The 23,486-nt window shown below is 40.4% G+C and overlaps 1 protein-coding gene across 1 annotated transcript; it reads right to left on the reverse strand.

Moving 5' to 3' along the window:
- Positions 1-2,883: 2,883 nt before the first annotated feature.
- Positions 2,884-23,090, reverse strand: sdhc (succinate dehydrogenase complex, subunit C, integral membrane protein). The gene is made up of 6 exons (XM_088336622.1): positions 22,964-23,090; positions 12,790-12,852; positions 12,623-12,724; positions 8,453-8,514; positions 7,510-7,673; positions 2,884-3,085 (listed from the first exon to the last, which is right to left on the reverse strand). The coding sequence occupies exons 1-6, from the start codon at positions 22,978-22,980 to the stop codon at positions 2,978-2,980; spliced, it is 516 nt and encodes a 171-aa protein (XP_088192748.1). The 5' UTR covers positions 22,981-23,090; the 3' UTR covers positions 2,884-2,977.
- Positions 23,091-23,486: the final 396 nt, after the last annotated feature.

Here is a 23,486-nt window from a genome sequence, read left to right on the forward strand (position 1 = left end):
GCGGCGGGGGACTTTAACCAGGCCAATATGAAAACAGTTCTCCCGCATTTCCATCAGCATGTAAACTTTGCTACAAGAGGTAGGAACACATTAGACCTGGCCTACACAAACATCAAAGGTGCATATAAAGCAGCCCCCCGCCCCCATCTTGGCTCATCAGATCACCTTTCTATTATGCTAATTCCAGCATACAAGCCCCTGCTGACCAGAGAAAAACCTACAGTGAAGCAGGTGAGGGTGTGGTCTGAGGGGGCAATGGAGGCACTACAGGACTGCTTTGATTGCACTGATTGGGACATGTTTAAATCGGCTGCCACTTACAACAACAAAATAAATATAGATGAGTACGCCATTTCTGTGTCAGCCTACATCAGTAAATGCGCAGAAGACGTCAGCAATAACAAAACTATATGCACCCGTGCCAATCAGAAGCCCTGGATGACTGCTGAAATACGAAAACAACTAAAAGTACGGAACCTTGCCTTTAGATCTGGTGACAAGGAGGCGCTGTTATCAGCGAGGGCTAACCTGAACCGGGCTATCAGACTAGCAAAGCGAACGCACAGTCAAAAAATCCAGGAACGTTTCCTCAGCACAACCAACACCAGGGATATGTGGAAAGGCATTCAGGCCATCACCAGTTACAAGTCAACCACCGCCCCAGTGCAGAACACTAGCATGGACTTTCTGAATGACCTCAACAAATTCTTTGGAAGGTTCGAGGCACAAAACGGCACCCCTGCAGCGAAAGCGGTTCCAAATCAGGACGAAAGAGCACTCCACCTGGACTCATCTGACGTGAGGAAGACCCTGAGAAGGGTCAACACAAGGAAGGCTCCAGGCCCGGACAACATTCCGGGGCGGGTACTTAGGGAGTGCGCCGATCAGCTGGCTTGTGTACTAACAGACATTTTCAACACCTCGCTAGACCAAGCCAAAGTACCATCATGCTTCAAATTTGCCAACATCATCCCAGTGCCAAAGAAACCCCAGATCTTATCACTCAACGATTACCGGCCCGTTGCACTGACTCCTATCATAATGAAGTGCTTTGAGAGACTGGTTAAAGAGCACATCACCTCCAGTCTCCCCTCCTCATTCGACCCCTTTCAGTTTGCCTACAGGACAAACCGCTCCACCAGGGATGCCATCTCCTCTGCGCTTCACCTGAGCCTGACACATCTAGAGGAGAAGAACACCCATGTGCGGATGCTGTTCCTGGACTTCAGTTCAGCATTCAACACCATCATCCCACAACATCTGGTAGACAAAATGAGACTCCTGGGTTTCAACACCCCCCTGCGGAACTGGCTGCTGGACTTCCTCTGTGACAGACCCCAATCAGTGCGGATAGGTCAGAACAGTTCAGATGTCATCTACCTCAGCACGGGCTCCCCCCAAGGCTGCGTCCTAAGCCCCTTGCTGTTCACCTTGATGACTCACGACTGCGTCCCTAGGTCCGCCACAAACCACATCGTGAAGTATGCTGACGACACAACAGTGGTGGGCCTCATCAGGGATGACAACGACCTGGCCTACAGAGAGGAGGTGGAGCAGTTGGTGGGCTGGTGCAGGGACAACAGCCTGGTCCTGAATGTCGACAAAACTAAAGAGATCATTGTCGACTTTAGGAAAAACCAGCCCAACCATGCCCCACTTTGCATCAACAACAAGGCTGTGGAGGTTGTCAGCAGTATCAAGTTCCTAGGGGTGCACATTACAAACAAACTCACCTGGTCCGTAAACACTGCATCACTGGTTAAGAGGGCACAGCAGCGCCTGTACTTCCTGCGGAGGATGAGGAGAGCCCACCTGCCCCCACCCTCCCTCATTACATTCTACAGGGGCACCATAGAGAGTATCCTGACCAGCTGTATCTCTGTGTGGTGTGGAGGCTGCAGCGCTACCGACTGGGGTAGTGTGAGGAGGGTAACGAGGACAGCAGAGAAAATAATCGGGACTACACTTCCCTCCATTCAGGACATTGGCCAGAAGCACTGCCTATCCCATGCAAAAAACATTACCGGGGACCCCTCTCACCCCCATCATGGACTGTTCACTCTGCTAGCCTCTGGGAAGAGGTACTGCAGTGTGCGGTGCAGGACCACCAGGCTCCGCAATAGTCTAGTCCCCCTGGCCAGTAGACTGTTAAATGGTCAATCTAACATATAGTTAACTTAAATCTAAACGGCTGCTAATCTGACTTTTGCACTAATGGCAGTTTTTTTTATAGCTTGCCACTCCTTGCACATTGCTCTCTGCACTATTGTAATTACAGCGTTATTGTTACAGTGTTAATGTTACTGTGTACCTGACTTGTTAACCTGACTGCCCATATTGCACATCTGGTTAGCTACTCTTCTTGCACTATCGGCACTATGGTAAAATACTACACGTAGCCAAAATACAATACAACATTATTTATATCTGTACATTCAAGGAAACTGTGGGGGTCAGATGCATCTACATTTCGTTCTGTATACACGTGTACTAGAATGACAATAAAGTAGATCTGAATCTGAATCTGAATTAAGTGACTGCAAGAGGGAGAGGAATTTTAGGTGGTATAGTTTTAGTGAGAACACAGGCTGTGGTCTAACTATTTCATAGATTTTATCAAATTATCTAACGTCACACAGCAAAATAAAAAACATAGAAGAATTAGGTTGTCTGGAGCGGGTTTGGCGGTTTTGTTAAATTTTGTCTTAAAATATAAGGTATAGGGCTTACTCAAAATAAAAACAATTTATTTATTTTTGCCTTTATGTCCGCCTGGGTCAAAGAGGTCCCCGACCCCTGATCTAATGTGATCTGAAGAAGAGAAACTGTCCCAATGTTATGTTTTGCGTGGGAAAAAAAGACAACCAAATTTTTTTCACCACATACAACATATTGAATTCTTTATTTTTACCAAGCCATCAGAACATATACACAAAAGAAAAACTCGCACAATCCACTTGGCCGGGACGGAGCAAGCTCAGAGGAGCGTAGCAGCGGCAATGGCAGTGATGATGGACAGGCCAATCACGGTGTAGCCGCTGCGGTATACCTCGGGAATTTTGAAGCCTTTACCCAGATCCCACCACTTTGATTGTTTTAGGAGGAGGTGGGGCGGTCAAGAGAGAAAGAGGATAAAGCAGGGAGGGGGGGAAAAAAGAAAAAAAGATTTTAACATTGATCACTGTTTAAATCCAAGCTTAAAACACACTTCTACTCTATAGCATATGAATAACCTATATTTTTTGTTGACAAAATCTCTGTATTATTTGTAATTGCAACATCCATTGCAGCCTGGTCATCCTGAAAGGGGGATTACCACATGTGCGGCCCCTTCTCAAGGTTTCTTCATTTTGAGGTTTGAGTTTTTCCTTGCCCTCATGTTGGTTTCAGATCAGGGGATGGTGTAATAATAGTCTGAAATAATAGTCTGTGCAGCCCTTTGAGACTCTTTGTGATTAAGGGCTATACAAATAAAAAAGACTTGACTTGAGAGAGAAGAAACCTCCGAACTTGAAAAAATTTAGATGAAAAAAAAAATGCTTTTACATTGTATTTTGTTAACACCAGACAATGAATGTTAAAGAAAAACGGGGGGAGCCTACTTTCCACAATATCAGTTGCGTACGCCGGCGCCCATTCTACGACCCGGATTTGATCTCTGCTGTGTCACAGTTTGCGGGCCTATGGGGTCTGACAGTTTACCCCACATTGAACCACCTCTGACAAGGTTCCATCCTGGTCACGGTCAAGTCAAGCTTGTGATTGGCCAACAAAAGTGGGTGATTCTTTGAGTTCCACTGTGTTCCTGTCTTTTTATTACATGTTTGGCTGGTTTGCATTAGCTGCAAGAAGAGTTTTGTACTTAGCAATGGCAGTGCAATGGCAAACACAGCCATATTGTTTTATGCGTCAATTAGTAAGAGTTATGAGTGGTTGAAGCAAAATTTCCGAAGTTTTTGTGGACAATGGCTAGGAGTTGTGTCGCAGGTGGACGCAGTCACAGTAAAAAGAGCGAGCAGCCAAAAAGGGTCTTACTTGCAAAAAAACCCCAAAAAACACAGTCACCAACAGGGCGCGAACAGGGACTGATCAATGGAAGGCAGCCGCAGCCTCGGCGGAGTTACGCAGAGCTTGCCGAGCAAAAAACAGCAGCAGGGCTAACTGAGAACCAAGAGTGGCAACAGCGCCAAACGCGAAAACGGCCAGAAATAAACAACTCAAGGAACATAGCAAAACTGGCGCTAACGCAGGGCTAGCCAACCAAAACATGCGGTGAACAGCCAGGCAAACAGGGAACCAGCAACAAAAACTGGCAACTGCACCAAATGCAAATCTAGCCAGGATAAACAAACCAAGGAACAGAGCAAAACAGACACCAACGCCATGCTAAATGATTAAAAAACATGCAGTAGGCAGTCAACAGGCGCCCACTGCAAGCAAACAAAACAGAAAAGTCCTTGGCAGCCCCAACGCTATCGGGCAGGTAGCCAGCCAAAATTACACTATTAGCGACAAACAAAAAGCCACAATTCCCTACCTCCAAGCAGAAATGAGTAGTATGTAATTGCTGTTCATTACAATCACTGTCTGTTTTGGAGCTGGCTTCACATGTTGTGTTAATACTATTTGCCATCTTTAAAGTGTTGTGTTCCTTTACTGACTTCACACCTCTACAGCGAACGAGCCATTAGGGGTAACGCTGAAACAAAATTTAGCGTCTCCCGGCGCATGTAATATTTTGCAACATATTTGACCAATTGTCAAGTCAAGTCATTTTTATTTGTATAGCCCTTAATCACAAACAGTCTCAAAGGGCTTCACAGGTTATTACACAGACAATTTTTCAGACTATTATTACACCATCCCCTGATCTGGAACCAACATGAGGGCAAGGAAAAACTCAAAAACCTCAACATGAGGAAAATGAAGAAATCTTGAGAAGGGATCGCACATGTGGCATTGTGTGGGGAGGAACACGACATGCTCTGTGCTCCGAATTGCAGAATAATAATTTCCGTTTGGAAATACCTTTCTGGAGATAGCTGCATCTCGATTTTGCTCTAAGAGTCACTAAGAAATAACATGTAACAGACACGCCTTCTCTAGTGCTCACTAAGATAGACCCCTCTCTGTCCCTCTCGATAGATGTAAATCAAGTGAATGCCTATCGCATCTTGTTTGATGTAAACGAGTAAACCTACCCGTTACACACAGCTTGTGTTAGCATTCATTGAATGATTTAATTGTAAAACCGAAGTGAAAGTAAAACTAATCAACTAAACTTCTGTTTGGCAATTGTGTAACTGGAATAACAAAGCACGCCGTCCAACTCAGTCACTGGCCTAAGCAGAGTTGCGAGGTCGGGAACCGGTATTGTGGAAAAGAGGCTTAAGTCAGGGTAGAAGTGACATCAACTGTTAAGAAATTAAAAAAAAAAATACCTAAAAAAAAACATTTAAAAGGTCAAGCTAAAGTGCGTGCCATGTAAGAGATTGATATAATTCCAGAAGGGATTTTTTTTTAAATATATCACTGTCATTTATTTCTTTTTTGTTTTGAAGTGATAAAAATGATAAAAAAAAAACAAATTTCTTGCATTGTGTTTTTTGTTAACATACATGTCAATAAGTTTCATGCGAATATATGCATATTCTTAAATGTCTAAAAATGTCCCCAGTTACAAAAACACAAACCAAATGTGCAGATTTTAGAAATTCCGCGAAAATATAAAATGTGCTAAATATTTAATAAAAAACAAGCATATGCAAAAATATTTAACTGGCTTGCAGATATCTGAAGTAGTTACAGAAAGGAGTCCTACACGCACGATAATAAAAACGTCTGACAGAAATGGTGGAAGATTTTTTGGGAATATCCCCATTTTGCTATGTGAAATGCAGCTTTATCCTCCTTGTTCGAGCCCTCGCCTGCACTAGAAGATAGCGGCCCATTTTAGCCATAAAATTACAAAAACCCTCAGAGTCCCATTCAAGCTTTGTGCGCATCAGTAGACCGCAACCGCAATTTATCAAAGTGTCTGCCTTTTTCTTTATTAGAGAGATACAAGTGTACGGCAATATCTACCTTTTTATGCAAACTTTCACAGCTCAGCGATGCATTCATTGAAATTCAAGAAACTTACTACAAACCAGCAGCATGTAGCTATATAGTTGTTGCCGAACTAGTCAAACTAGGTAAGTATGGGCAAGCTTGACATTCATTATTCATCTGGTTTCTAATCCCATTAAAAAAATGCATACCAAATAAACAATGGAGAATTTATGAAAACAAACGTGGGATTAGGTAGATTTAAAAGGACTGTGACACATAACTTTCCTTGACGGTAGATGACATCTTTGCAACATTGTGAAGTCCGAGGAATGTTCAAAAGGTTCAGACAGGAAATTTCACTTCGGAAGCAATTGAATGAATATAAAACTTGCAGTGAGACTAAACATTTTAAGAACAACTTTTGGGAGCAGTGTCCGCAAGTTTAAAGCTAAAGTGGCCTTGGAAACGCTATCTTCGCGTGGTAAGAATATCTTTTTTTAAGTTCCATATTAGAACAATTTTATTCCATAGATCTAATAGGAGCTATATGATTTTTAGTGTTACCACTTGAGTATTGTTTTTCTCAGTGCCGTATCCTGAAATGCACTTAGTTTGTACAAAAAGTGATGTATGAATGTCCAATTTTGCCAGTCACTAGAGTCTCATCTCATCTCATCTCATCTCATTAGCCGTACCGCTTATCCTCATTAGGGTCGCGGGGGGGCTGGTGCCCATCCCAGCCATCTTCGGGCAGTGGGCAGGGGACACCCTGACCTGGTTGCCAGCCAATCGCAGGGCACACGGGGACAACTCATTCGCTCATTCACACCTAAAGACAATTTGGACCGGCCAATTAACCTGAAATGCATGTTTTTGGAATGTGGGAGGAAACCGGAGTGCCCGGAGGAAACCCACGCAAGCACGGGGAGAACATACAAACTCCGCACAGAAAGTCTGGAGCTGGATTTGAACCCACGACAGGTTCCCATGACATGAACTGTGCCGCACAAGCGCTAACCACTGCGCCACCGTGCTGCCCTGTCACTAGAGTCCTACTGTGAAATATCCTTGGTATTTTTCAGTGACAGTTACTGAAATTAAAATGTATGTCAAGAATCCCCAAAAATATTTTTTGTCCAAAAAGCATGTCTTAAAATGAACAAGAGGTAAGATACAAATTTCTTCATTTTCAGTTTTTACAACTTCTACCTTTTTGTTTGGGTCACAAGTTTGCCCGTTTCTACTCTGTGTTGGGCTGTACTCTCTAAAGTATTGGGACCAAAATACTATAGGGTAATACCATTTTTTTCTAAAGTTTTTCATCAGGGTGTAACATTGTGTGTAATATATTCAAAGTAAAAAAACTGATTTAATCAACTTTAAAATGTGACTTTACCCTTGAAAGTAATAATAATAAAAATAGTAAACATCCTTCGACACATCAGCCGAGTTTCTTACCAAATGCCGGACTCCATTGAGGGTGTGGTATGACACAGGAAAGGCGATGCCCGCCTTGGCAAGGCCGATGAGGAAGGGGCCGACATAGAGCGAATGGATGAGGTCCAGGTAATGCGGGTAACTACCAGGCAGAATCAGAGCGGCCACAGCGAAGGCGGAAATCGCTGTAAGGAGGAATTAGACGGACGCTTTATTGATCCCGATACAATCAACTGCTGTATAAATAAGTCATCAGGGAGTAAAATGAACCGCAAATCAATGCATGTCACACTCAGACATTCTTTTTTGCACGATCCATTCAGGAAAAAAAGGCTCATGTCAATTTTATAAATGACTTTGTATCCACTGTTTATAACACACTGCAATGAATGTGAAGTGGATCAAACAATGTTGATTTTTATTTGGAGAAAAAAAATATTTCACATTACCGTTTTGCATTTTTAGAGATTCAGTGAACTTTCTGCTACAAAACACCTCAATATATTTGTTTTTAATTAAATGAAAAACGTAGAAAAAAGGAATTTATGACCTATAGCATTGACCCCATCGAAGAAGACAATCTCTTCAGAAGTTTTCATCAGAGAGTGTTTTGTGCGTGTTTGCTTTTCCATGCTAGACGAGCTCTCACCAAGTGAATTTGTCTCCCCGATTGGAAGATGAGCTTGGCGACCTTTTTAGGAATCCATCAGAATGCAAATCAAAAGAAATCCGACTCGGGCAGAGAACAGAGCTGTTGCTGCTTGTGCTAGTGAGGCGGACTACACAACGTTTTAGTGGGCGACTCAGTTTCACATGCATGTTGAATTTCTTTCATCACACTTGCTGCTGCCCTTAATAGCCAAAACAGCTTCAAGGCACTGCCAGCTTTTGGATCAATTCAATAGTAAATTATGTGTAATTTTAGCAAGGAAATGAGTACAGCATGAAACAAATAATGCGCTACCTCCACTGAGACCCACTCCGGTTCCTCTGAATGTGATGGACATAATCATTGGAACAGACCATCTACAACCAAACCACACACACAGAAAAACATGTTAGCTTAAGGGTGCATCTATTTCCTGATCGCAACAGAGTGTTAATTATAACTACGATTATTAAACGGGATGTACCATTTTTTACACAATAAATAGACACAATGTTCAAGCATTTACATATTCACACTGTGGTGACTATAAACAAAAAAATACAGGCACAGCTGGCCTGGGGTGAGGCAACCCATATCATGGTTCCTTGAGCTTAATGCAAGTTAATCTCAAGACTTTTTAAATGCATTTAAAAAATAAAAATTTAAGACGACATAAAAAAAAAACACAATTGAAAAAATCCCACAAATATTTCTCACACAGAATACATCGTGCCTTGTGCATATCAAGTGGCAAAGCTTTAAGCCATGTCGGAAAACATTTGTCAGACAGAAACCTTTCATTATATTATCGTATGTTCACGTCCAGAAGGCGCACACAAAAGTATTAGATTTCATTCAAATGTGAGCTGCGCTCAGACAGTGCGCCTTTTTTTGGCGGACGTGACAGAGGACACCAGTGTGGGCTTATCCGCGAAAATTGTGGGCGTCGCTGCTAAAAAGTTTATACCGTAGGCGTCGCCGCTACTGTTTGAATCGTGGGCGTAGCCCCAATCATATACAAACATTAAATGAAAAGGGCTGGATGGACAAAGGAATGATGAAAGAATGGCTGAGGGAAGACCAGTTGGGGTTTTTTCGTGACGCCCATTCGCTCTTGATTTGTGACTATGCGTGCCCTTCAGACAGCCGGTGTGATGCAAATGAACTCCGTTCTTGCTATCATCCCGGGGGAGCTGACAAAGGAGCTTAAACCGCTAGACATTGGTGTTGTGCCAAGAATTGTCCCCCCTGCCGAGAATTGTCCCCCGTAGCTAGAAAGTGTACACGTCACTCGCGCAATGTCACTAAAACCATAAAACCACTTGGTATTTCACTTTAAAGGAATGTAAAAGCGAAAATGTCACACAAACGTTGTGTCTCACATTTGTTGGAAATGCAATAAAACGGTAATGCATATTAGAGCAAGAAGAATGTTTATTTTGTCTTTCTTCTCTGTATTACTGCTATTGAAAATGTTATGTGCTCTACCGTAAAGCTTATCACGCTAAAATCAACTGTCAAAGTTATCAACAAATAAAACAGAAGATTCTGATTTCTTGTCATTATCAAACAAGACTTAAGACATGAAATCATTGTATTCCACTTGAATATACTGATCTAGTGCACGCTCCTACTAGGTGGGACAATTTTCGGTGGGGAGACGATTCTCGGCACAACACCGGCCCTTCAAGGTGCGGCGTGGGAGCGATGGATGACTGAAGGGGTGCACAGTTTCACAGAGTGGGAGGAAGTGCCGGGCGGGTTACGCCACTATTTGTGAATGGATTGTGGACGCTTGGTCTGGTGTTTCTGCTCGGGCTGTCGTTTGATCGTTTTCAAAAGCCGGCATTATTCCCGAAGGGCCACGCGGCACGGAAAGTGACTCGGATTGAAGCTTTGGCGCAGCTACTTTTATGTCCGAGACGGAGGATGAAGAGTTCATAGGCTTTGTGTAAAAATGTGAATACCCAACTGTTTTGTCTTCGTAATCACTGGTTCACTCCTTTGCTGGTTTTGAATTAAACTGTCTTTATAACGTCCATTTTGTTAAGGCATAGAATACACAGTAAGTGCTGCACGAGGCAGGTTGTGAGTGCGTGTGTGCGTTTGTATTGGGTGACAGTTTGCTAAACTGTGATAGGTTGATGAATGCTGTCGGTCAAACAGCCAGGGTGGGCATGCATAGTCAATGTCTTCGGATGAAAACAAAATGGGAAGGATAGCGGCAGCTAGCTTTTGGCGGCTCATTACATTGAAAATAAACTCATCAATTAAATTGGACTCTATGGAAAGTCCAAAAAGCGCAAAGAAATGCTTAACACCATCGGGTGCTCCATGGATTGTTATCACGTCCGGGAATCGACTGCGGCGGTGTCAGAAAGGAAATAAATAGCCTGGCTGCAGATCCGGCCTACTGCAACGGTCAGGCTAACAACTTCCTTAAGCAACCACTGGCCAACATGGCTAGTCACAAATGCCAGATTCATTACCCACGAAACAGGAAACCCGGAGCTTCAACTCGTGGGAAATCTCTACATTTGCCACTCTTGCATACACACTACCTCATACGAACGTAAAATTGTACTCATGTCTATGTTTCTTGCACAATGTTGACTGCACTATGTTTACTGCTCTCCTTGCACAATGTTGACTATTTTTTTGCACTATGTTGACTAGTTTTGCACCAAATGCATATTGCACAAACTCTTACGATACCAACTGTATGTAACATCCTACATATAATAATCGCTGAGACTTTGCTTAATCCAAGGAGCTACGATGCTGGCATGCAGCTAGCCAGACGCTCTCCAAATTGCTTTCTTGCACTGAAAGGAGAAATCCTCCAATTTCATTGCATTTTGTATAATGAATTAGACAATTTATTCAACTTCAATTCTGCGTATTTATGAGTAGATCTATAGTTGTCAGTGTTACAGTCGTATACTCTCAGTCTGTAATGACAACACCTCGAGGTAAGCTTGCCCATTGAGAGCTTTTATGAATGTGTGACGTTACTTTGCAGATAATAAATGTTCACAGGCGGTTGTGGTCCCTATTAACTGCGATAACCGAGGATCTCTGTACAACATTTTGTGGGAATGGGCAATATTAGGATGAAATTTGGACTATAAGCCGCAACTTTTCCCCCAATCTTTCAACTCAGCAGCCTAAGCAGTGATGCGGCTAATTTATGCAATTTTTCTAATGGTGCCAGGGGCGCCCGAGCCATAAAGGTAAGAGTGAGAGACGTGAAATATACACAAGATAAATGTTACTTCTTGCTTCGTGTGAATAAAACTATCATTAACAGACCCTCATTATGGAATAAGTGTCAATCAAAAAGGGGGCGCTAACTAGGCAAGTCAACTTTATTTGTATAGCCCTTAATCACAAGGAGTCTCAAAGGACAGTACAGACAACAGATTATTGCAAACGACTGACTATTATTACACGCTGCCCTGAAAATTAAAATTAATTGAACGGCCAGGATAAGTTATGGTAAGTTACCTCAGCTTTATAGTTTTGGGGTATCTTGTTTCAAATTGATTGTGATGTTTCTCTGATGAGTATATTATGCAATGGTCATCATATCCTGAATATCAAGAGTTTAATCTTTCCAATGATACATGGCATGACGTATTTCAGTGAATGGTGACATTGTACACGTGTTATCAAAAGTCCAGCAGCCAAACGGCGGGCCGTCGGAACGTTAAGAAGTGAAAGTACACTATATTAACAAAACTCTGTGTACCGTCTTTCTTAGTAAATACAGTATCTCATGTTTCAATGTGGGCACATGCGGCTTATAGTCATGTGTGACTTATGTGTGTACAAAATTGTTTTCCTTTAAAAATGTACTGTGTGCAGCTTATAATAAGGGGCGCCTTATAGTCCGAATTTTATGGTACACGCATCAATATCAAGTACTAATATCAGTGAAGCCAAGCAACACTGTGGAGGCGTAATTCAATATTAGAGGAACAAAACAACCTGTAGGGACGACCAAAGAAGAAACGTTTTACGGAGCAAATCTGTCCATTTCCACGGTTTATGCAAAGTGCAATGTGTCTGCTTGTGGAATAGTTTTTCATAATATAAATTAAAAGATTCCACAAACATCAAATGAGCTAAACGCAAACGGTCATGTCACAAATGCAGACAACTTCAAATATGGCTGGTGCAATACCAATGGGCACCTCAATTCACGCCGAGCCAGGATGACACAAATCTCTCTGCGCTAGGAAAAATCCTGAACAGTTAGTAAATGAAAACCTACTTAAATAAATAAATACAATTTAGTATTGCGATGTTATTAAACATCCCATTAAATGTACACACACCGGTCATTATTCAATTACTAAATATATATTAGATGTTATCTCATTCTGCTTGACAATATCATAAATAATGTCACATTCAAACATTCCAACGAATTCTCATAGGCTATTGAATAAATCAGGACCATGTGCGATGCATACCACATACTTGTAAATTGTGAGGTGAGGCGACATGGGTCGGTTCAATCTGGTGTTTTTGGCCCAAAATTTGTTCATCTCCTCCTTAGCTGTGGTTCCCATTGGAGCAGCACTGATGATTAGACATATGTCAATTTTCTCAATATCACACATAAGCTAGTTCATTATTGCACATACTGCCTGATGTGAAAGATGCTGGACTGCTGCCTGGAGATACACAACCCCTGACGGGCCAACGTTCTGCAGACAAAAGATAAATATAATAAACTTTCAATTAGTATCTTTGAACCAAAAAGCCAAACGTTGCGTGCCTGTTGCTGTAAGGCTTGCTGGGATATTCTAATCAGAGAAGTAATTATTGGACATTGCTTTTTAATGTTTGTAGTTGAAACCGGTGTATGAAATGGGTTGAGAATAATCGGTACACTTTTAGTCAAAGTGAAAAACTTCAAATTAAAAGAAAAGAAACAGAGAGACCATTTTTGTCTGCTTTTGATCACCATGACTTTTTCTAATATACATTAGATAATCATGTTCCAACAATTTTGCAGAATATTAATTCAACGTTTCTGCAGCTCAAGGCAACTTTAATTCAAGAACTTTTGAAATCAAATTTAAGACAAATTTGAGAAACAAAATACACAGTTTAAACAAACAAATCAGGAAAAACACATGAGTAAGAGGCAATTTTAAACAAAAGTATTTTTGTTTTTTTAGAATCACATTTTGGTCTATTTGAAAACTTCCCATCTGAAAAACAAAGCACTCTCCAAGATTTTGGAAGTGGAAAACAATAAATAAAAAGGGCGTTTACAGTACTTTGTGGATCCTCAGCCAAAATTGGCAGATAACTACTAAGTCCAAAGCAGTCTTCTCCTACACTCATGAGGCATTGAAAAAAAAAAGTTAAACATTTTTTTAAACTACACAACACTGCGATATTCATGACCAATGCTTGGAAAAAAAAATGTGCTCACTGTATGTGGACAATTGATCATTATTACTTAATCCCTGTGTGTACATTTTGAAGACTTTGGAAAATTGGATTTAAGACCTTTTAATGACAATTAAAGCCTTATTTTTTAGAATAATGTATTCAATGCCCGGGATGATATCAAGGCTCCACATAAACCCAGTGTAAAAATATTTCCTTTATGATAATATGTAATTGGGAAACAATTGCCACTGGTCAAAGTTTGTCATCTAGACAGTGTTCAAAGTACAGCCGACAGTTATAGAATGCTGCAAATACTAAGATTGGCATGACCTTCCATTGGAGATCAAAATTAGAAAACAACTTGAGAAAAATTGAATCATTTTGAAATAACACCATCTTCACTGTTCTACAGTTAAATGACATTTTATTGTCTATAAATCATTGTACAACACTTTTTCACAAGATGACTAAAGGAATTTCAAATTATTATTCTTTTTCAGAAAACGCCCAAATCAAAATTAAAGAACACACTGATTAAAATTAGAGAACAGCAATTGGCATGGGAAAAAATCTGAAGGTTACAACAGTCAGCAATTAGTAAGCCTCCTCCACAGTTCGGTGATTGGAGTAAGTTTTTTGACCATAACAATTGTCACCAAGGATTTTTCAGGGGTTCTCTATTGGGTTGAGATGAGGACTCTAGGCCGACCATGCATTTAATTCTATGTTTTTAATCTTCAGGAAAATTCTTAACCTGTTTTGCTATGTGACATGGAGCATTGTCCTACATGAAGATGCAGGCTGTTTGGGCAATGAACACAAGTAAGGAACCATAAACTGTTTAAGAAGGTTCTGATACACAATGCTTTCACTTGGACAAGTAGCTGTCCAAGAGGCCCTACTTCTGTGGCAGAAAAAAAGCCCCAAACCATGATACCCCTCTTCCACCTTTGACTGACTTTAGTACACACTTTGGCCTTAGTCTTTCTCCAATATGTTGCCGAACATAATTCTTACCATCAGAAAGTTTCTTTCATCACTAAAGTGAACTCAGAACCCCTTCCAGCCACACAACATGCTCCTCACTAAAGCTCTGTCAAAAAGGTGTTGACCGATAACTAGGGAACTAAGCACCATGTGCTAGAATAGCACGATTAACTGGGAGGCATTTGAAATGTTCTCTAATTTTCATCAGTGCATACCCTGTTTTTGCTGTACATTTCTGAGGAAGCCTTTATATAAAGGGAGAATTTGTAATATTTAGTGCCTCCTATTGGTACAGAAAAACATTGTCAGAAAAAAATATATATCTCGAATACTGGACAACAATACCTGAACTATCATAGCAATTTTATTTTTTGTAAAATATCACTAGTCGAGAAATTTGTATTTATTTTACAAAGTGGAATCCCTAAGGTCACCGCCATGTTAGCCTGTAACCAGCTCAGTAGCCTAGATGGTAAGGCGCCCGCTTTGAGACTGGGAGGTCGGTGGTTCGCGCCCCGGCCGAGTCATTCCTAAGACTTAAAAAGTGGTCGGCGGCGCCCTCTGTTGGCTGCGGCTGCATCGGCTCGCTACAACGGGTCAGGTGCAATCGACATTTCGTTCTGTGTACATTGTTACACAGAATGACAAAACAAGGAAATTATTATTATTATTATTATTATTATAATTGCGGATATGATGTGCTTAACTGTGCTATACAATGGAGCAAATGGGTTGGTGAGCGGCTTGCAGCTTTTTAGGTCCACTCGCTCATTATTTGGGTTAATTTGTTTATTGGTTGATTAACATGTTTTTGTCTCGCTGCCACCGCTCCTGTAAGTACAGAGCGAGTGGGGAGGCTATTGTGGTCTAATGCCGGATACCCACAAGTTTATACAATTTAAACTTTCAAGTTGTGATACTAAGCAAGTCTAAAATTAAAAAAAACCTAAAAAAACTAACGACACAACAAAATGTTAAGTAAAAATATTTTATTTTCAGTTCAACCACAACTGCAGTATGAAATACAAGAATAAACTATTAACTTTTCAACATATAACAAATTTAAAGATAAAGGGTCCCTGAAAAACATTATATATATATATATATATATATATATATATACACACACACAGTGGAACCTCGGTTTTCGAACACCTCTCATTTCGGACGAATGGGTGTTCGACCAAAAATTTCGAGAAATTCTTGCTTCGCCGTTCGGTCAAAAAAATCGGAGTTCGATTGCCGGTACGCTAGGGTGCGATGCTGAGCGGCGTACGGGTGTTTTAGCCCCTAATTATGCCTCCGAAGAAGGTCGGTGCACGCAGGACAGGTGAAAAAAGAAACCAAATTGTTCATCCAACTATTGCCTTTAAGAAAGACATAATAGCTAAATATGAAAGAGGTGTACGAATTTCCGATCTTGCTAGTGAATACAGCATGGCTAAATCTACTATTAGTACGATAGTAAAGAATAAGGAGGCTGTGAAATTGAGTGATGCGGCTAAGGAAGTTAGCGCTATAAGCAAGCAACTGCCGCAAGTTCTGGAAGAAGTTGAAAAACTTTTGATGATTTTTCTCTCCCTACCGTCCACCACAAAGGTAAGAAATCCTATTCATAATCCTCTTTTTTTTTTTTTACACGTTCATGTTAGCGTAATCTTTCGTACGGAAGATTACGCTAACGCGAACGTACGATTAGCTTCAAGTTTACGTTCTTGCTAAACATTAAGGGTGTTGGAACGGATTAAAACAATTTTACATTACTTTTACCGGGAAAAACGATTTTCCGTGATCGACCAAATCGGTTTTCGAACAGGGTTCTGGAACGGATTATGATCGAGAACCGAGGTTCCACTGTGTATATATATATATATATATATATACACATACAGTGTTCTCGTTTGCCCGCGTCCCTGCGTCCTAGACGCATCATTTTTGCTGGGGACGCATTGTGTCAAATCAACGTGCGTCCCCAGGACGCAACTTTTTTGACACAAATTTGTCATTATTACCCGATACTTTTTTTTAACAAATATTTACCACACTAAACTTTTCGTCAGGCAGATACGCCATTATTTCTTTTGGTCTTGGAAAACAAGATTACGTCATTGTTGTGGTGGAAGTCCCTCTCTTTTTAGAGAACCGGCTTTTTCGGCTCATTAAAGAGAGCCGGCTGTCAAACGGCTCACGTGCTTTGATGCATTATATTACGAATTATGATGTTGTATAAATAAGAAAAAAAGTAAGTATAAAAGGAGAAAATGAAAAAAAGACAGGTTTGTGGTTATCCCTTTAATCAGTAAATTACCAACAATAATTTAATGCAGAAAATGAATTAATAATTTGAATAAGAAAATGTATTATTCTACTTAATTATATTTGCATGTATTTTTTCCTTCTACAGTGAACGTCCAAGCTACTTCATTTTGAACTTTGTTTTTATAATAAACCTCATTTAAGTCGAGCAACTCAGTGTCTCACAACAAAATGTTCATTAACAATATATGATATAAGGAAACACATGTGCAATATAACATGTTAAACTACATAAACACGTTTGAAAAAAAATATGGTGTAAGATTTTTTTGTATTTTGTAAGGGAAAATATGATAGTTTGTAAGTGCATGGAGCCGTGGAGGTTGACAGGTATGAGTATGCCTCCGAGTATTAGGTGAAAATAAACACAAAATTGGTCATTTCTTCAGTGTCAGTAATAAGTCGAAACATAATGCAGAAAGTGATAACAACTGTAATAATTCCGGCAGGAAAAAATCGGCTGATAAATTCTTTGGAAGATCGCGGAGGCAAGGAAAACTAGTGTTTTGAAGCCAACGATTCGATGAAAAAAAATAAACAAAAGAATATAGATTAGTATAATTATTTCAGCAATATTATTTTGTATAATGTAAAATATTGTTGTGAACTGAAAAATCTTGAAGTGATTTGTATTACCAATAAACTGTGATGATTAAAACTGAATGAATATATAGATTTATATTATATATTTGTCGCCGATTTACAATTTCAACCGCGATAACACTAAATTTTGGGGACTCATAGATCTCTGTTGGGACCCATAGATTTTTGAGCATGCGAGTCACTTTTCAGAGGTAAAATGAACACTGTCTATATATATATATATATATATATATATATAAAATGAAGGATTTTATACATTTGACTATAAAGGATTTTATACGATTGACTACAAGTTACATGTATTAAGTTTAATGTAATAAAGATATTTACTGAGTGTGCTTTAGTTCAATGTACACTAAAAGTTCAGGGCAGGCTGTGTGGAATGCATAAGTTGGGGGATGTTTTGTCTAGGACACTTATGATAACAGGAGGCCAGGGTGTGCTGACGCAGAACCAGAGATTGTTGGGCACAAAACAACTGCCTTGGCACGCCCATGGGAGGAGCCGACACGCCATACAGGGAGAAGATAACCAATGAGAGAAAGCTAAAGTTAGCTCCAGATGACATAGCCAATAGGGGAACAGTAGGACGTCTTTGCTTTGTTTGTTGAAATGTATAAATGATCCCGGGCAACTTGGATGGGGCCGTCTCTTGTTTACATTTAGATCTGCATTTAAGAATAATAAAAATCCGCCCCCTGTGGAAATGCCGGCTCCTGGTCATTTTCTCTCAAAAAACGAGCGTGCATACTTGTTGGATGAATGTAGATCGTGTTTGGTTAATGGAGTCAGATAACTAATTTGAACAACTTGGCAAACGGTACATTTTGGCAGTTTAAATCCCAACAATATATATTAAAATATTTGCAGATATACATAAAAAATGTAAAATACAAAACTATTTTAGTTTTTTAAAACATTGAACAAATTGAAAGTAAAAAAAGCAGAATCCCTGAAAAAATCAAAACAAAACAACTTAAGAATATTAACTCTATAGTACCATAAATAAACTATAAAATATGAAAGATAAAACAAATCGATTTTAACCAATTCAGATACAAAGCCTCTGAAAAACATGCAAAAAACGTAGTAGCAAGATGGCTGATTTTAGCTCATATTATGTAAAATAGTCCCAATTTGTCTAGCAGTTTTTTTAAATACACGTTTTTTTATATTTTGAAATATTTTCAAAATCAATATTTTCTTTTTAATGTCTTACTTTTTGGGTTACACTAGAAGGCGCTAAATAATACAACTGTTCCTTAAAACTTTAATATTATGATATCAACCACACCAAGGGCCATAATTGGCCCCCGGGCCGCATGCTTGAGACTGCTGCCCCAGACTGTTCACCCACTGGGATCTCCAAAAATTCCACAAGAAACACTGCCCACTATGATTAAATAGTCACAAAAAAACTAAAGAAGCAAAAACAAGAAAATTTACTTCATTAAATAGTTGAAAACGACATCAAAACTGCAATATAGGTCTGAAAATGTGCAATAAGGTCTACTTCCAAAATCGTTCAACTATATTTTTCAGTAAATATTTTACGCGGTTGGATTCATCTGACTCTCGTGAATGTAACCAGAACACGTTCGTGAATAATTGTTTCATGAGTGTAATATGACAGCACTTTTGGGTGAGTTAAACCAACTTTAGTTTTTGCGAATCTAGTTTCAGACTGGGCAGCACAACGGCGCAGTGGTTAGCGCGCGTGCGGCACAGTACTGAGGTCATGAGATCGGACCTCCTGAGTGGAGTTTGCATGTTCTCCCCGTGCTTGCGTGGGTTTCCTCCGGGCACTCCGGTTTCCTCCCACATTCCAAAAACGTGCATGTTAGGTTAATTGGGTGGCCCAAATTGTCCCTAGGTGTGAATGAGCGAGCGAATTGTCTGTCCCTGTGTGCCCTGCGACTGGCCGGCAACCAATTCAGGGTGTTCCCTGCCCACTGCCCGAAGATAGCTGGGATGGGCTCCAGAACCCCCGTGACCCTATTGAGGATAAGCGGTGCAGATAATGGATGGATAGTTTCAGACTGTTTCACATCTTGAATCCTAAGAGTTTAAGCGTTCCAATGATATGTTCCAAGACGAATTTCAGTGACTGGTGCCATCGTCGAGACACGACTTTGTTTATCAACAATCTGACGGACTGCCAGCGGACTGACTGAACGTTGAGGAGTCAATACCATTATAGCATCTTGTAAAGCCCTTTTTCCTTCATTTTCCTTTTAGATCAACATTGTTTATTTTCCTCTTAGCTCGGTCTGTAGGATTATTTCTGACCTTTGATGCATCATTATTTGGACGTGAAGGATTCTGAATCATTTTGTAAAGGGCTAAATCTTGATTATTAAAATGAATAAAATGACCTAAAAAACAGACGGTGTATGTAAGGTTAAATTATAAAAGTGCCGTTTCCACCAGGGAAAGCTGGGCACTGCATTGGTCTTAGGTAAAGCCACAGCTTCTCATTAAAATCCAAACGTGTTGAAGCAGTTCGACTGTGGAAGAAAACTGCACTGAAGCTGCATAATATCCTAGCTGTGTTGCCTTAAAACAATGGTTCCCAAACTTTTGCAGGCTGGCGCCCCCTTAGCTCCCCGGTGTACTACTTGTGACGGGCATTTTCTTCAGTTACACGTCTGCTTCGTCAAAACCAAAATAGGTCCAAACATGTCATGTATTTTAGGAATATGTTTACGGAGTCCCCCATGACACTTAATGAGCTAACACAGTGGGTGTGGCACAGTGTGGTAAGAATCGCGTTTATTGGCTTGTGATATTAAACCTCGCCTCTGATTGGTCGGCGCTTTTAAAACTCAAAATGTAACAATTGTGGTTGGCCAAAACTCCATCACTCATCTAAAAACCTTGAAAAAAACGCAGTGCTTTGCGGTTTAACAACCGCACTACGTTCAAACTTCTGACTTCGACTCCGGACTGCCGCCCCCCTACCGCCTTCTTCCTCACCACCGCCCAGATCTCTCCACCGGCCCCCAAGGGGGCGGTACTGCCCACTTTGGGAACCACTGCCCTAAAATATAATCACCACAGAGACGCTGGAGTGCCGACCTGCCGAGCTGTATTTGGAACCATTAATTAACCAGAAATCTCTCTGTGTGAGCCTATGTAGACAATATCTCCCCAATATCTAAATTTTATAGCGGGGATTTTGTCTTGTTGTATGCTAAATGTGTTTATACTGCACCTTGAGTGCCATTTTCTGGCCTGAAAAGTGCTTTACAAATAAATTTGATTATGATTATGCAACAAGTGAAAAAAGGAAGTAAAAACAAAGTGCTCATTCATTTATAATTAAATCAACTTTGTTTTTGGACCCAGTACGTTTCTTTTTTTTCCCAGATAATGTCACCTGCTTTTGTAAATTGAAAAAAAAAAAAACTCTCACAAGGTACGGATGAAGCATAGGTGCATATGTGACATTCTGTTACACATAGATGTGTGATAACAATGTTGTAAAGAATTGGAAGTGCATGATTCTGTGATTCCCAGTGCTGGAGGGGACTTTCAACTCTGGGGGCGTTTCTGTGCCACATTTATTTTGAACGACACTCAAAGCTAGCGAATCATTTCCTGAATCAGCCACGTGCTACACCCTTCAAATGACACTGCCTAAGTCATCAACACACGCCTCGACTCGCTGTTCATGAACCACTGATCTAAATTACTTGGCTCACGCATCAGAGATTTGAGCCGAGGGGCACATCACTACCTAATTCCTTTATTACCTACACCATTATTTTGGACGTTTAACAAAGCTACCTCCCTTTTCCTAAACCATCCATGTTTATAAACCATCCCCTCTTTCCTTTATAATTTATGTCCTTTTTATAATGGTGGGTGGGTGGTTGGTCGGTAGCTTTAACTACTAGGCACCATTTCCTGTGGTGTGTCTAGGGCAAGTACAGTTTGGTGGAGACCATCCTTCTCCAGGCCAACAAATGTTTGTATATACAGACGCTGCCCTACTTACGAACATTTATGAGTTGAATTTGTTCGTAAGTTGTTTCAGTGCTATATTTTGTATGTTTAAGGTTTATATAAACATGTTTAACGCATTAATAAGTAACCTGTATTGTTTTTAACTAAATAAGATAAGATAATGTGCTCTATAAAGATAAATAAAGTTAAGTGTAACTTACTTTGAGAAGATGCGCTTCGAGAGGTCCTCCTCCGTGGTAAAAAGTGGCCGAAAAAAAGCGATCCAACCATTATCGCAACAGCATCAAGCTTCCATATTACACTTTCATTTCAAATTAAACGGCTCGCCCCTTTTTTTACACTTTACACCAACCATATTGAATGGATGCACGAGATATTAAATAATAAAAATGTTAAAGTTCCTATCGCGCTGGAGATAAAGTACAGAATGTTTACACACAAAATAGAAAGAGGAAGGGGATTTCTTCTTCAGTGTGGATGCTGAGTTAGTGCTCACAGAGCCACACATCGGTAGCGGCGGAAAGAAGCACTTCAGTAATGTCCTATCGACTGCTTTTTATACAAACTGTTTAGTTCATAGTTTGTTTGGTTTTTTAATATCAACTGTTTAGTTCATGCAGCACGGCGGCGCAGTGGTTAGCACGTGTGCGGCACAGTTCTGAGGTCATGAGATCAAACCTCCTGTGTGGAGTTTGCATGTTCTCTCCGTGCTTGTGTGGGTTTCCTCTGGGCACTCCAGTTTCCTCCCACATTCCCAAAATATGCATATTGGGTTAATTGGCCGGTCCAAATTGTCCCTAGATGTGAATGAACGAGCGAATTGAATTGTCTGTCCCTGTGTGCCCTATGATTGGATGGCAACCAGTTCAGGGTGTCCCCTGCCCACTGCCTGAAGATAGCTGAGATGGGCTCCAGCACCCCCGCGACCCTTCTGAGGATAAGCGGTGCAGGTAATGGATGGATGGGTGTTTAGTTCATTAAACGCTTCATTATTACCAAACAAAGTTTCAGTCCAATTCTGGACTCTCTTCTTTCTTTCCCGGGTCAAACAATGTTGTGCTTACTGTTGATCGTCACTGTGTAATGTACACATATTCATTACATTTCTACTCTTGAAATTTGTATAGTGTTCCCCACATGAGCAGCAGTTCTGTCGTGATCGTAATGGCTATGTATTGAGGTGAACCAGTTTCAGTCAAGGACAAAGCTTTCCGCAACACAAACGTGCCACAATAACACTAAAGAGAAATACACAGACCGCCGCACTCTCCATCATAATATGTGGACAGAACCGCTTAATATTATTTGGGAAAACTGCCATTTGAAATCTGGTAAAAGGCTATCATGTGTCTGGGTTAGCTAGCTAGTTTTATGTCGCGCTAATTTCTCCTCTTGTATAACTGCGCGAACACCCTATAAAAATAGCGCAGGTACAATAAAACTGTGCTCCTGAAATATGTCTTAGTCATCAAAATACAGCCTCATAGAAACAATCATTCTCGCACAAGTCACAAATTGTGAAAAAAAATAGATACTGACCTTAGTAGCAACGCCATGTTTGTTAACTGAGCGGAGGTGACGTCATTATAATGGAAGTGATACGTATGTCAAGTCAAGTCATTTTTATTTGTATAGCCCTTAATCACAAAGAGTCTCAAAGGGCTGCACAGGTTATTGCACAGACTATTATTTCAGACAATTATTACGCCATCCCCTGATCTGGAACAACCCCCAAATCCTTTTCGACACTGTAGCATCGCCTACAAGGCAACAGATTATCCTAGGTTGTTCGACCCATTCAGCCCATGACTTTATGGTGACGATTCCTTCTTTACCGTTGTTTGAACAGCGTTTTCGAGCCTCTGAACATCTTATCATTTTATGTTTTATTAGTAGTTATATAATTAGTAGTTGTATTATATAAAAAAAAACAATAATAGTAATAATGTCAGAAAAAGTGTAATAACATCAGTCATTAATACCCTCTTTTCTCTTTTTTTAAATACAGTACAGTTGGACCTCGGTTATCATGGTTAATGGGGACCAAAACCACCCGCAATAA

The sequence above is a fragment of the Urocampus carinirostris genome, chromosome 1 (genome assembly GCF_059441175.1).
Source record: "Urocampus carinirostris isolate Australia breed hairy pipefish chromosome 1, RoL_Ucar_1.0, whole genome shotgun sequence".
In the NCBI taxonomy this organism is placed as follows: Eukaryota; Metazoa; Chordata; class Actinopteri; order Syngnathiformes; family Syngnathidae; genus Urocampus; species Urocampus carinirostris.